General features: G+C 35.0%; 1 protein-coding gene across 1 annotated transcript; it reads left to right on the forward strand.

Moving 5' to 3' along the window:
- The first annotated feature begins 592 nt into the window (after positions 1–592).
- LOC112727508 (GATA transcription factor 1) lies at positions 593–4086 on the forward strand. The gene is made up of 3 exons (XM_025777277.3): positions 593–779; positions 2232–2401; positions 3189–4086. The coding sequence occupies exons 1-3, from the start codon at positions 593–595 to the stop codon at positions 3747–3749; spliced, it is 918 nt and encodes a 305-aa protein (XP_025633062.1). The 3' UTR covers positions 3750–4086.
- The last annotated feature ends 12379 nt before the right edge of the window (positions 4087–16465 follow it).

A 16465-nucleotide genomic window follows, 5' to 3' on the forward strand; every position in this document is an offset into this window, starting at 1 on the left:
ACGGCGTCGGCGATCCATGACAGAGCCAGCGGCGTCGTCTCCCCTTCTCTCCACGCGCAGCAGCTTCAATTGATGATGGTAGCAGCGACGGATGCACGAGGATGACGAAGTCAAAGCCTTCTTGATCGTCGCAGCGTCCTCCTCCCATTCCCTTACTCCCTGACTCTCGAGCTCTCCATCTCCCTTTCTCGATCTCTCTTCTTCCCCCTTCGAGCTCACCCTTCTCTCTTCTCTTCTCTGTTTCTTTCCTTCGTTCTTTTGTGTGTGTGTGCGTTTAGTGAATTTAGGGTAACAACTAGGAAAATTCATTCCAATGTATAATACCAACAATAAGCCAATGTAATAAATAATTTCTGTCGAGAATGATGATTTCTTTTTTTTAATTAATTAAAACATCTTTTATGATGCAGATATTGAAATTGTTTTATTTGATGTTTTCCTTCAATTTTCAATTGATTTCAGCAATCATAGTGCTAAAGTGATACATAAGGAATGATTATCATCTTATAAGTTATGTTTTATCTACTAACAATTACAATTGTATCAAGAGAAAACAAAATTAGTAAAAAGACAAAAGAGAACATGGACAAGTATGAAATTAACAAAATGTCCCTCCCTAATCCCTACACGTGCCTCACCATCTCTTGTTCTCAGTCCCTCAATATCTCAAAGCCTCATACCTACTTGCGCTGGGGTTTCTTTCCTTTCGTCTCAGTTTCAGCTACTGCAACAACTTTCTGTGACCCAAAAAGTTGCAAAGTTGAAAGCATTCGAGCTAGGTACTGTACTTATTTGTCCTACTCTGCTTCCTACCTGTTTTCATTTCCTTTCTTATCTTTTTCTCTCATGCCTTAGTATCAACATGTTTCTTTTGTCCTCTTTCTCTACAATACATTTATAATTTGCCTATTTAACTGAGCATGCTGCAAAATGGAATAGTTGTTTTTTATGGTTTGAAAAAGTGAGTTTTTATGGTCTTAGTTGAACTTTGAAGTTGGTACAAAACCCTTAGTTGCTTGTAGTGCATGTTTCTTCATTGTTTGCTCCCATTTTGAGTAGTACTTTATGCGTCTGTGAGTGGAAAACTTGTAACAAGTATCAGAAACGTGAAGTATGAACTTTTGAAATGTCCATTATCATACATATTTTAGTTCTTTTTTTTGGTAGTCTTTTGATTGTTTTCTTTCCTTAGGGAGCATGTTGTAGTGTAACCATTTTTGAATGTTGTTTTATTCTCTCCAAGTGTTGTACATAATATATTCTGTTTTGTTTTTTGATGGCTAAAGATTTACTCGGAAGTAACTTCTTTGCCTTTTTCTTCTGTGAATTTACATCCCAAAAATCTCAATCATTAAATAAATATATGACTATGTAATCCCGATTGTTATAGCTATTAATAGTGGCTCTTGCAGTTGATATGGCTGTAGTCGATAACGTTTATATCATAGAGTGGCAAAAGTTTTTCAAACAATAGTGATAATAATAACAGCAATATTGATTTCTTTCTTTTATCGGGACTTGTACTGACTATGTACATATTTTTATTCATGCTCTAGACAAATCATTTCAACCAATAGTCATTATTTTTTCCTCTTCAAAATGATATTTGTTTACAACTAAAATATCCCTAAACTTATTTTTAAGTTACATGGGTCTGAATTGTTCTTACTCATTGGCAACCTGACTTGAGAGTGACATTTTCTTACAAAAGCAACAAGAAGAAAGAAAAAGAGAGACATAAAGAAGAGAGAAGAGAAAACTATATTCTAAGTGATTGTGCAATAGGGAACTAGGGACCGAAAGAATCGAAGAAAAATGGACAATTGACCTGTGTCAATATAGGATGGCATATGGTGCTAATTTATACAAAAATATAGCATCCTTTCTTTAAGATAAACTTTTCAAATGATCCACAAAAAGCATGGGACTTGCACAATATTTAGTGAAATCCTAAAATGATAGCCCTGGGGACGAGTGTTCACCTTACCACACTCCTTTATTAATTATGGATATACTTATCATTTAATTTGTGTTTATGATGGTGCCACATATATATATTTATATTGGGTAGTGGAGACAGAACACATCTTATGCTTCCATATTTCGGTGTGATTTTTCATTGTCTATTACATATTTCATATACTGATGAGTTTGTACTTTGAAGTTCTAGATAACACATAATTCTGCTGCATACTTTTCACTATTGTGTTTTCAAATGTCTGTCCTTTCAGGAATGGAGGTTCTTGGTACCGTCGATGACCTCTTGGATTTCTCATCCGACGTAGGTGAGGATAATGATGCTGTTGTTGACAGACGCAGGAAAGGATTTCCTTGTAACCCAGAATGCAAGCAACCTTCATTCAATCCATTGGCCATGGATGATCCTAACTATTCATTCTCTGTAAGTTTTATATTCCATTTTCAGTTCTTTCGGAATCTTAATGCCCGAGAAAAAGAAAACAAATTTTTTGCTTTTTGATTGTGACTATTTCGGAATCTTGTGATTTTGAAAACAGAAATGTTAGGAAAAACGTTTATGTTTTATATGCTGATTTGGCGGGTATTGGGTGGAATTAAAATTTGGACTAAGCTTATTGAGTCAGTTGCATAGGGCATTAAGAGAAATAAGATAAGATGTATGGATTATCTTTTATTGAACATAAAAGGTTCTTGATTGGCTTTAGTTTCTTTTATAAGTGTGTACACTATACTTTAGGACAAGCTTTTACTCAAAATGTGGTGGTCATTTGTTAGTGTTAGTGTGTTACTACAGGATTTATCTTAATTACTCAAGGGTGTTATTGAAAAAATGGCAGTGAAACTTAATTTTTCTTTTTGTTTGCAAAATATGGGGGTACTGTCCTATAGTGCAGTTGGTTATTATAATTTTCTTTTCAAAAGTAGAACATTAACAGGTGCTTACATATTTTTATTTATGTGTTCATCATTGCATCGCAAACACTAGATCAGGTAATAAACATTATGTAGACTATATATTTGGTCATATTTTTCCACTTACTTTTCTTCCAAGCTTTCCTTGTGGTAGAGTCATTCATTTCTTCAGTCTGAAGAAAACAAATCATGTGGTCACTTGTTCCTTTTATCCAAAGGTCTGCATTGATTACTAATTAGTTGGGTATCCACTGAGTGATGTGAAGATCAATTTGCCCCCCATTTTCATCTATCAGGAGTTCGCCGAGGAAGAGCTTGAATGGTTGTCCAATAAAGACGCATTTCCTGCTGTCGAAACATTTGTCGACATACCATCTATTCAGCCTAACATGTCAAAGCACCAAGGGACAGCCTCAGTGCTTGAATATAGAAGGAGCATCCCCAATAATAACTGCACTAACAACATTACACTCTTAAACGGCTTTGATCACCTGAAGGTCCCTGTCCGAGCAAGGAGCAAGTGTCGTAGTAGGCCTCGCCTGGCTATTGCTGACGTCTCAAGTCATCAGTCCTGGTGGAGACTATCTAGTAGAGAAATTTCCGGAGTAGAAGTGATAAAAATCCCAACCATTGGGAGGAAATGTCAGCACTGTGGATCTGAAGAAACTCCACAGTGGCGATCAGGTCCGCTTGGGCCAAAAACACTTTGTAATGCCTGTGGGGTTAGGTTCAAGTCTGGTCGACTGGTCCCCGAGTACCGTCCTGCAACCAGCCCAACTTTTCGTCACGAGTTGCATTCTAATTCCCATAGGAAGATTATCGAGATGAGGAAGCAGAAGCAAATGGGAATGGTTTGAAGGCAATGGATCACAAAAGGCAATTTGATAGTGTGCAGTGCTTGTAACAATCAGTATTTTAGAGCTCAATAGTTTTGTTTCGATTTATTCTAATTATTTGTTTCTTTATCTGGGTCCATTTTTTCTGTGGGGTTGGTTAGATCAAAATCAAATTTCTTGAGGAAGAATCAAACTAGGGAGGTCGTAAAATTATGTATCCCATTGTTACGCTGTAATCAAGAAGCCAGCTTAGGATTATTATTCTTTTATTTTGCTGCTTTTAGGCATGTATTCTGTACTTTATTTGGGAGAAGCTCTTATACTTGTCTTGAACTAAGTATAAATTTTGATTTGATTACTTGGTTGTAGTTGATTGCTGAGGAACTGTGATACTATTCAGGTTGTATGTTGAGACATCATCCATTAATAAGAAAAACAAAGTTTTTTCACCACGCAAAAAAAAAAAGGGAATTTTCTTTGCATCTAAGATGTGAACACTCTTTTCTATTGTTTGATCTTCCATTAAAGCAAGTCAAAATTGAACTGATGGTAAATATTGCAACAAAAAGAGTAGAGAATATAATAGCACAATTTTTCAATGTGTATGCGACACACTCTCCTTTAAACTTAATTCGCATCCCCTAATTTAGTATGGTGTGTAAAATGGGCTACTACTGAGTACATGCAATATACAATTACGTATATGCAACTACGTACTCGTGAATAAAAAAAGTTTATTTCAAAAGATATAATTATTCAATGAATTATAATTTTTTAATAAGTTACAACTTTTGAATAAGTCATAACTTCACAAAGAGACGTAACTTTTCAAACATCGGTTTTCACATATTTTAAAAATGGGTTATGCTATGTGTACACCAAAATCAGCCACCAAAGTCAGCCACTAGTATAAAATATATGTTGGAATACAAATACACATTGAAAATAAATTAAACCACACATGTATTTATACACAAATACATTAGTGGTTGATTTTAGTGATTAATTTTGGTGTACAAATAGCATTTATCTTTAAAAATATATTTCGCATTGATCAAGATTGGGTTAATTCATCATTGTAACCATGTACAATAATATTAGAAACAAAAAGCTGCTCCATGTGATTCTTACCTTTGAAATTGCATATTGGCTTGCATATTTTAGCTCCCTCTTTTGGAACCTGTTTTTTCAACCAAATAGAATAAGAGTTTGTTGTTTAACAGAATTACCAATTCGTTTTTTATCCATGGTTTTCCAACCATTTGATTTTAGCCTTCGCATCTTTATTATGTTCCATAATTTCTTTTCTTAAGCTATAAGGCTATAACACCAATTGAATGCTGCTAAATAACAAACAAATTTAATTTAAAAATTTGAATGTGTTTTTATCTAATTAGTTGTCTAAGTATGAAGTTGAATAAACAGAAATTTTTTCTCTAGGCTAAAAAACAATCAACTGGATTTGAAATATTAAAAGGATACTCTTCTTTGTAAATGATCCTATAAGGTATATCTGGGTAACCGTCCACTTCAGAAGGAAGAATACTGACTAAAAAGGTCTTAAAAATAAAGATGTCATGTTTCTAACCTTGGAAGGAAGGAAGGATGTATCCCAGCTCCTCAGAATCACGTAACATACAACAAATAACTTTTGGCTTCAAATTACAAGCTACTCAACATTTCTCTAAAGGATAGTGTACTTCTACCTATTTTGAGCAATGTGATCAGACAAGAAAGAAAATGGGTTCCCAACAAAAAAGTCTTGCACTATCTCTATAAATATGAAGACTTGAGAACCCTAGAATACCAACAAAATGCTCTCTTAAAAAAATTGTGTGTTCATTTCTCTTTTTATTCATCAATTATCTAGTATTTTCTTATCTCAAAAGAGAAAAAAACTTAATCATTTTAATCGAGATTCTTTACTATAAACTAATAAATCGGTGATTTAGCTGGTTCCATTTAAAACTAAGACCATTTCTATATGTAGACTGGTCAATTCGATAATCGCATACAAAAACTCACGTGGTCCATGGTATACCAACACTCATGTACCAAGCTTGTGAACACTCTTCCTCTCATGAGTAATATAATTGAATTATATATATATATATTTAATTTCACCTTAATTTTAATTTAATACTCATTACATCCTAAATTAACTATACTTTTTTAATATACATTATTATTAATATAAATATTAAATTTTATTAAATATATACAAATTTTAAAAATATATAAAAAATATCCTTTATTATCTATAACATCTTTTCTCTTTTCATGGTTGTATAATATCTACTATTACTATTTTTTCAATAGATACATGAAGTATATAATAGTATAAACTAATTATGTGTTATCGAAATACAAAAATAATAGTCACCAAAAAAGAAATACAAAAATAATAATTAATTTAGTATAAAAAATAAAATACACATTTGTTATGAAAAATAGTCAAATATTATATAATTATTTAATTATAATTAAGTTAATCAATTTAACTAGTGACTCAATAATCTAGTATTCTGATGGGTCAGTTGTTAATTCAGTTTTGATAACTATGATTAAAACAACCCCAGCAACAGCTAATGAAAAAACAATTGTGGTTGGTGCATGTTAGTTGGTATATAAAGACAAATTACTCAAGAGCGGATGAATTAATGATAAACTTTTGATTAGCGAAAGCGTGCTTAAATTAAATGTACAAAAAGACTTGTACAAATACTTTTTAAGGGCTTTCCAGTAAAGTTCAAGAACTTATAAATAATTGTACTTTTCACATCACTTTGAAATGTGAAAGCCAATTTAATGGGAGATAGAGTTAGAGAGATTGCAAACATGAATTTTCTGCTAGTTTGGTTACATCTCTGTACCTATGTCTAGTCCTTTCTGTAAGAGATTTATCCACTTTCTATCAAGTTTGAAACGGATGCTTGACAAATCGCTAAAGCAATGAGTACTTTATACACATTCAGACTCCTCATGGATATTATATCAACTCTCAACTCTTATAGGTAGCGATTGGTAGAGAGACAGAGACTGAAAGATTGAGACTGAGAGATAGAGACTCAAAAACAGAGATTGAAATAAATCTTAATATTCTGTTTGATGTAAAGTAAGAGACAAAAATTGAAACAAAAATGAAGCTCTAATTTAATTTGTACAAAGGGTAAAATTGGAATTAATTAATTAAAATGATGGTATTTTAGGTATAAAATGTTATTAAAGTTTCAGTCTCCATCTCTAAAAATTTTAGTTCCATGTGTCTCCACTTTTTGGAGGTACTGAAATACTGAAATTTTGGAAACAAAGACAAAAATTTTAGTACCAGTCTCTGAACCAACAAACATGATACTGAATCTCAGTCTCCCAGTCTCTGTCCCAGTACCTCAAAACAAATGCTACCTTAGAGACACCACCTCTTAGTGACCCTTGAAGCAATCACAACTTCTAGAGCAAGAAGAGATACCTACTCTTTCATCACATCAACAAGCACTTGGCATACCTATGATATCCTTCTTTTATTGTGTATAAAACCTTGAACCCCTACAGATGTTAACTCTAAGTACACTTTGAAGTAATCCTAACTTCAAGAACTGAGAAAGAGGTACATAACTATTTTCTTACATTATAACACTCACAAGAACGATAAAAAACACTTTGGAAAGTATATGATTCAAATTGACGTTTTATGAACCAAACTTTGTGTAATGTCTCTTTAAAATTTGTGTAAGAACTCTTTGTAAATTTATAGAAAATGATAATGAATCACATGAATGCTTAGAATGATGCATGGTTATGTTTGGTTGCTGAAAAAGGCTTTAATGCCTCTATTTATAGGGATTCTGAACCTTATATATTATATAAAGTAGATGGAAAAGAGCCATTATGCCAAAACCCGTTGTTAATGACTTTCTAATATGTATCCATCAATCAATTGTTTCTTTAACCAATCGATTGGTTAACTAGCAATTGTATAAAATATTTAGCCATCCAATCAATTGCTTAAGCTACCAATATGATGTTTTTGATAAACCAATCAATTGGATAAAATCTTCAATCGATTGTATTGAATTAGAGAATAAAAATTCCATTATGCTCACTAGTATAGTAGCGCATTGGTGCACGAATTGTAAATCACACTTTTCACAACTCGTACCACTAACCAGCAAGTGCACTGGGTCGTCCAAGTAATACCTTACGTGAGTAAGGGTCAATCCCACGGAGATTGTCGGCTTGAAGCAATCTATGGTTATCTTGTAAATCTTAGTCAGTAAATTAATAATAAAAGTGATTGGGTTTATGAAGAGTAAATAGCATAAATTAAATAATACTTGTTATGCAGTAATGGAGAATAGATTGAGGTTTTGGAGATGCTCTGTCTTCTGAATCCCTGCTTTCCTATTGTCTTCTTCTTCACGCACGCCGGTCTCCTTCCATGGCAAGCTGTATGTTGGTGGATCACCGTTGTCAATGGCTACCATCCATCCTCTCAGTGAAAATGGTCCAAATGCACTGTCGGTTCTCAATCATGTTGGAATAGAATCCGTTGATTCTTTTGCGTCTGTCACTACGCCCAACACTCGTGAGTTTGAAGCTCGTCACAGTCATCCCTTCCCTGATCCTACTTGGAATACCACAGACAAGGTTTAGACTTTCCGGATCTCAGGAATAGCCGCCAATAATTCTAGCCTATACCACGAAGACTCTGATCATGAACCAAGGGGCTAAGAGATACACACTCAATCTAAGATAGAACGGAAGTGGTTATCAGGCACGCGTTCATAGGTTGAGAATGATGATGAGTGTCACGGATCATCACATTCATCATGGTTAAGTACGAGTGAATATCTTAGAATAGAAACAAGCGTGTTTGAATAGAAAACAGAAGTAATTGCATTAATTCATCGAGACACAACAGAGCTCCTCACCCCCAATCATGGAGTTTAGAGACTCATGCCGTAGAGATACAATGTAAAACGTGAAAATGTCATGAGGTACATAATAAATCTCTAAAAGTTGTTTAAATACTCAACTAGTAACCTAGGTTTACAGAAAATGAGTAAACTACTATAGATAGTGTAGAAATCCACTTCCGGGGCCCACTTGATGTGTGCTGGGGCTGAGACTTGAGCTTTACACGTGCCTAGGCTGTTTCTGGAGTAAAACACCAGGTTGTAGCCTGTTTTGGGCTTTTAACTCCAACTTGTAACCTGTTTCTGGCGTTTAACGCCAGAATGCAACATGGAATTGGCGTTGAACGCCAGTTTACGTCATTTATCTTCGAGCAAATTATGCACTATTATATATTGCTGGAAAGCCCTGGATGTCTACTTTCCAACGCAATTGAGAGCGCGCCATTTGGGTTTCTATAGCTCTAGAAAATCTATTTCGAGTGCAGGGAGGTCAGAATCCAACAGCATCTGCAGTCCTTTTTCAGCCTCTGAATCAGATTTTGCTCAGGTCCCTCAATTTCAGCCAGAAAATACCTGAAATCACAGAAAAACACATAAACTCATAGTAAAGCCCAGAAATGTGAATTTTGAATAAAAACTAATAAGAATATAGTAAAAACTTAACTAAATCATACTAAAAACTACCTAAAAATAATGCCAAAAAGCGTATAAATTATCTACTCGTCACGCATGTTATAACATCCTATCACACAGAACTTTACACCTAGGACATAAATTAAAGGTGGTGAGACGCTATGACCTCTAAAACAAAAATACGTAAATAGATATGTATGAAGAATAGTTTAACTAAGAGTTTTGGAAGAAAGGATGAACAAAACAAGACCGAAAATGCGTCACACTTGAAAAACGATAAGATAGAAAGCTTATACAGAAAACCAAAGAGACAGGTATACAAACAGAATTTCAAAAGATAGATACATAATTAAGCTCTAAACTCAACCCGTGAAGCAAAGACCTACTAGAGGGATAAAATAGAATATAATCCCTGTTTCTCCAAGTCAACCTCTAGGAGGGATAAAAAACAAATATATACAAGTGGATAACCTAAATACATGTACATATACAAAACATAAAGTATAACATCCCAAAGGTAGATCTTCGCGTCCCAAGAGTTTCCGGCAAGCTCAACGTGGTGTATCATGTCCTACATCTGAAAACAACAATATATGTATGGAATGAGAAAAACAACAATAAGGTCCCGGAGTTTACATCCTACCCACTAATTAGAAAGTTTTGCCCCCAAAATTCAATTACTAAAAGAAAAGCAGGCGAGTATGGCCCTTCTTATTTCAACTTCACAGTCCTCGATCCTCCTTCAAGTCTTGAAACAACCTTATATACGGAAGCTCCTCTTTTCCAATAAGCAACTCCTCCAATTCACCTTCGATAGGGTCCAAGGTTTATACTAGGGGTTTCAGACACAGCTTTAGGTTTAACTACAGGGGTCCTTCTAGCTTCATCTTGATATCTACATTCAAATTTTGGAATCCGAAGGCTACACACTTCTCACTACATTGACGCCCCAACCCGCTTCCGTTGCATCACTCTGATTATTTGTCATTAAAACTTAATCATTCACCTATTTGACCAGAAACCTGCTTGAATCTCTTTATCACACTAACTAATCGTCATCGACCTTTACTTTAGCTACACGAGTCTTAATCCCTTGGTTGTCTCCACCACTAGGCCCATTACCACTTCCATCAGTGTTCCCAGTTCGCTTGTGCCATCCTTTTAGCAGTAGCTCACATAACGGTAACCATCTTCTCTAGAGCGGCCATAAGAATCAACCGGATAACTTTGCTCACATCCACGAGATGTCTTTTGGGTCTTGTCCACACCGAACACTTGATATTAAGGTGATCAGTATTAATATCTCGAGTTTAGTGCTTTGAACCCCCAAAGTTATGCCCATGAACACTTATGCTATGTCAAGCAGACATTCTAAATAGCATGTACACAAGACTCAAAGTATGCTCAGAAATATAGTCAGTCTATTTTCCAGTATCTACGGGAACAAACTGCTCTGATACCATAATGTAACACTGATGAACAGATTTTTGATGGTCTAGAATTCACAAATGAATTCTCGTTGCAATATAGTTTCTAAAGCAACAAATAACCCTTTCATACAAAAGATTGTTTGTCACTAAAACAAACCCCTAAATTTATAAACTGAAGTATTGAAACCTCGGGTCGTTCTCCCTAGGAATTGCAATAAAGTGTCTTGTTGTTGGTTATAAGGTATGTTTGGGGTTTTTGGGTTAAGAGACATGAAATGTAAATGGCAATGAAAATAAACAAACAACTAAAAAGGTCTTGGCAAAGGTTGGTGGTCAAGGATCTCTATCCTAATCACTAACCACAACATGAAAATTGGCAAGGATCAATCCCACTAAGTCATCCCCTAACTAATAGTAGAGGAAAATCAAGTGAGCTATATCAATCCAAGTCCATAAGTCCTAATTCTCCACCAAATTAATTAGTGAGATCTAGAGTTAATGGCTCCCAATCGTCAATCACTTGGACATTAGTAACTCAAGAGTTCCTAAGTTACCTTCCCAAGCCAAGAGCATAAAATTCTACTCTAAAATCCAACCAAGCATTTTGTCAAACACTTGGAAGGAATAAAAGAAAAGCATAGGAAATTGACAACAAAAATAGAATCTAACAACAATTACTATAAGGAATTAACAACAACAATCAAAAGAAGCACAATTATTATGAATTACCTCTAATTGAATTGAAAGAGAATAGAAGGAACAAAAGTAGATCTACAACAAAGCATAGAAACAAAATAGAAGAGATTACAACAAAAGATTAGAGGAATCATGAATGTAACAACAAAGAATTAAGAAGAAGAAGTAGAAGAGAAAAGTAAATCAAAGCATCAAATTAAACTAGATCTAAGAGTTCCTAATCTAAATCTAACCTAATCCTAATTCTAGAGAGAAGTGAGAGCTTCTCTCTCTAAAACTAACCTTCCCTCCAAAACTAATCTAAACTACACTAATGTCAAAAAGTGTGTTGACTCCTCTTCATTCCTTGGGTTAAATAGCATCAGAAGTGAGTTGGATTTGGGCCTGGGAAGCCCAGAATTCGCCCCCAGCGGATTCACTTTAAGTGGGTCACGTGCGGACATCGGCGCGTACGCGTACAGTGCACGTGCGCGTCGATTGACAATTTTCCACCCACGCGTACGCGTCATGTGTGCGTACGCGTCACCATGCGACCTCACAATCCACGCGTGCGCGTCTGCTGCGCGTGCGTGTAGTTGATCTTATCCCAAATCCTTGCTTTTCCATGATTTCTCCACTTTGCATGCTTTTCTCTCCATTCCTTTGATCCATTCCTAGCCTTTCCGATCTGAAATCACTAACAAACATATCAAGGCATCTAGTGGGATCAAAGGTGAGTTCAGATCAACCAATTAAGGGCCCAAAAAACATGTTATCACACTTAAGTACAATTTAAGGAGACAATCATGAAACCATGCTATTTCATTGATTAAATATGGGTAAAAGGTTATAAAATCCCTTAAATCAAGCACAAGATAAACCCTAAATATGGGGTTTATCAACCTCCCCACACTTAAATCAAGCATGTCCTCATGCTTAAACCAAGAGAGAGTAGAGGGTATCAATATTTATTCAATGTGAACTAATCTAAATGCAACCTAAACTATATGTAACTATCTAAATGAATGCAATTGCTTGGTCGAAATAAATCAATTCCCAAGAAGCACATATGCACAAGGGCTAAGGACTAGCAAGTCTAATCCACAATTGAATTGAGTTATTAAATATTTTTATGAACTTGCATGAAAAGAGATGATCATAGGTGAAAACATGTAATTGAGCAATCGAACCTTCACCGGATGTGTTTACACTCTATTCGCTCAAGTGTTTAGGGTTGATTCACTCAATTCTTCCCTAATCATACTTTCTAAGATTTGTTTTTCTTTTAATAATCAACATATATTTCATACATGCATACACATATCATGAGGTCTTTTCATTGGTTGTAATGGGGTTAGGGTCAAGGTAGGATGCATCTTTGGTCAAGTGAGCTTGAAATTTGAATCTTTGATAAGCTTATACTTCCCACCTAACCTATAACACCCTATACAATTCCAAACTAACCTAATTACCCATTTTTTCAATTTTTCACATACTCATGCATTTCTTTTCTTGATTACAACCCATATGCATTGATCTTTATTGAGCTTTACTTTGGGGCATTTTGTCCCCTTTTTATTGTTTTCTTTTTCTTCTTTTTCTTTTCTCTTTTTTTTTCTATTTTCTTTTTTCTCTCTTATCTATATTATTTTTTTCTCTTTTTTTGTTTTTCTCATTTTTTTCTTTCTTTCAAGCTACATGCGGGAACGTCAATGCATAAGGTCTATACATTTAATCAATACATGAGTATGCACCCAATTCCCAATATTTTCAAAAGAATACAAAACTACCCTTTTATTCCACCAATGTCCCAATGTTCTCACACTTGAATGATACACACACACTAGCCTAAGTTAATCCAAGATCCAAATAAGGACATTTATTGTTTTTCACCTTAAGGCTTGTAATGTGCTAAAGTTAGAGAATAAGTGGGTTAATCGTAGGCTCAAAGTTGGCTAACAATGAAAGATAAAAGGTAGGCTTTTGGGCAAGTGAGCTAAATAAAATGATGGTCTCAATCATATAAATGCATGAATACACAAAATAATGGATATAAAGAATTAAATAAATCAAAGATTATAATCATAGAAAGAGAACAATTGCACACAAGAAGGGAAGATAAGTGGTTATAAAATGTAACCACACCATTAGGCTCAAGTCTCACTAGGTTGTGTGTTCTTAGCTCAAAACATGCTTCACAATATATATAATTCAAGCAAGTTCTATGAAAGATTTTCACTCAAATCAATTGGTGCCCTATAGATAGAAATCTTGAAAAATCTCATTATTTTGATGAAGCTTATTGTGTATATATGCAAAATTAAGAAAATGAAACAAAAATCCTAAAAGACCTAAGAATGAAATGCAAAAGTGTTGGGATTAAAAATTTGTCACCCAAAATCGCCGATCGGTCAGACGACCTCCCCACACTTAAAATTTTGCATCGTCCTCGGTGCATTCAAAGATGAGCAAGGGGGTACGGCGACTCTCTGAATCGCTACCTTCAGCTGGTAGATCAACCTGTGCTGCGTGTTCTTTCTCTTGCTTCCATTTTTTGCTTGCGGTGCATTGGTCATGAAAAATAGAAAATAACACCATAAGATAAGAAGAGACAAAAGCAAGGAAGCATAATTGTTGGACTGAGGTAGTAATCACTAGAATGAAGTGAGTGGATTAATGTGATATTAATGTGATAAGTAGGTGTGTGAATCCTAAATTAGGCACCTTTTAGAACACACATTAGCATAAAAAGTTATGTCACAAAAGAAGCATGAACTTCACTTATCCTAGTGCGCTTGAGATGCTTTAAGTGAACTTGTAAGGTAAAACAAGCATTAAAGAAGCATGAAAGCATTCAAGCCATAAACATATGGATGCATATAATCATGAACCACAATGCATTGAGATAAATGCGCAACATCCATCAAGAAATTGCCTAATCGAGGAAAGGGATTCAAATTACATGGTGGCCAAATCATGCAATTCAAGAGGATTTACAAGCTCGAAGGCAATTCTCATCATTTGGTGTTCCCAAGATTAAGTATGAAAAAGTCAAAAACCAAGTAGCAAAATATAACCTCAATAATAGAATCCAACAATGAATAACAACAATGATCATGCTAAGATAGCATGCAATTAGTAATAAGCAGCAATATGCATTAAACAAAATCCATAATCCAATACTTATAAGGAAAAAGAGAAAATGATATGAAAAACTAAACAAAAACTAACTAATTAGCTAACTAACTAACTAATTAACTAACTAAAATAAATGGTTATCAATGGTGTTTGGAAGTGTTGGATGAGTGATAGGAGAAGGGAAGAAGAAGGGAGAAGGAAAGAAATGGAAAGAGGAGAAGAAAAGAAATGTAGTGAAGGAAAGGCAACCACGCGTACGCGCACATGGCGCGTGCGCGCAGAGGGGTGAAAATGCTTAAGGCACGCATACGCGTGCGGTGCGCGTACGTGTGGATGGTGCTCTGTTTTTCAAAATTTTTCTATGTTTTTACACCAATCCAAGCTTTCTAAACCTCCAAACAGCTACCAAAACGCCATAAAACCTTATTTAACATACCATACTACTAACTAAACTCAACCAACTAATCTAAACATGAAATTAAACTAATTCTACCAATATTTACAAAAGAGAAAATGAAAAGATATTACCATGGTGGGGTGTCTCTGATAAACCACTATTTTATGGTTTATCTTGTGTTTAATTGAGTGGTTTCATCAAGTCTTCACCCACTTATTCATACTAATTGCATGATTTTTACAATCCCTTCCTAGTTTTGTTCCATGGTTGAAAACTTGCTTCCTAGAAATCTTTAATTTGTGTATTTTAATTCTCCTTTATACCATTCGATGCAGTGATTCATATGTTAAGTGTTTCAGGCTTTATAGGGCAGGAATGGCTTAGAAAATGGAGAGGAAGCTTGCAAAAATGGAAGGAACACAAGAAACTAAGGAGATGACCAGCGAGCATCGACGCGCACGCATGGCTCACGCGTGCGCGCGATATGGAGAAAATTGCAGCGACGCGTGCGCGTGCTTGACGCGTACGCGCAGATTGGAGTCTGCACAAATGATGCGCACGCATGGACGATACGTACGCGTGACAAGAAAAATCGCTGAATGACGCGCATGCGTGACTGACGCGTACGCGTGACCTGCGCGATCTGCAGAATTAACAGAAAATGCTAGGGGCGATTTTGGGCCACGTTTTGACCCAGTTTTCGGCCCAGAAACACAGAATAAAGCCAGGGAACATGCAAAGACTCAACACAAATTGACACACATTCTCATTAGGATAGTTTTAGGTTTTTAGATCTGAATATAGAGAGATTTTACTCTCCCTCTAGGTTCTCTTTACATTTATAGTTTATTAGTTTTATGCTTTTGCTTTGGATATCGAAGAGTCATCACCTCCGTTGAAGATACTATTCTAGTTTGTTTCCTTACTTGCTCTTTTATTTATTCCATATTCTTAATTCTTGTTTAAAGTGGTAATTGGATTATTTTCATGGATTGTTGATGCAAAGGATTACTTTTATTTTTAATTAATTAATTTTAAATCCTTATTTAATTTATCATGTCTTCTTCTTATATTTTTATGAGCATTATATTCATGTCAATGGAGTAGATTCCCTACTTGACATGGGGGTTGATTAAAAGGAGACACTTGAGTTGGAAGGCTTAAGTGAAGATTAAACTGGAAGTTGTTGGCTAGTTCTGTATTTACTAACGCTAGACCTTCCCAAGGGAGAGGACTAGGATTTGTGAATAAGAGTTAGCTCAATCACTTGACTTTCCTTTATTTAGTAAGGGTTAACTAAGAGAAAACAATAACCTTTTTGATACTACACTTAAGAGATCCCAACAAGGATAGAACTTCTAATTAATCATTCCCCCAGTCAAGGCTTTTTATTTAGAATATTAATAATCATTCTTAGTTTTTATTGCTTTAATTTACAATTATTTAATTGCTCATTATCCAAACTCAAACTCTTTTGAAAACTCCTGATTAATAAATTGGCACCCTTTCCTGCAACTCGTTGGGAGACGACCTGGGACTCATACTCCC

This window comes from Arachis hypogaea, chromosome 12 (genome assembly GCF_003086295.3).
Source record: "Arachis hypogaea cultivar Tifrunner chromosome 12, arahy.Tifrunner.gnm2.J5K5, whole genome shotgun sequence".
Lineage (NCBI taxonomy): Eukaryota > Viridiplantae > Streptophyta > Magnoliopsida > Fabales > Fabaceae > Arachis > Arachis hypogaea.

Bases quoted from the DNA above. Each gene is read 5' to 3' on its own strand.
- LOC112727508 (XM_025777277.3), top strand. From the start codon at position 593: ATGAAATTAACAAAATGTCCCTCCCTAATCCCTACACGTGCCTCACCA. The intron at 780-2,231 runs GTACTGTACTTA...CTGTCCTTTCAG, and splicing joins GTTGAAAGCATTCGAGCTAG to GAATGGAGGTTCTTGGTACC. The intron at 2,402-3,188 runs GTAAGTTTTATA...TTCATCTATCAG, and splicing joins ATCCTAACTATTCATTCTCT to GAGTTCGCCGAGGAAGAGCT.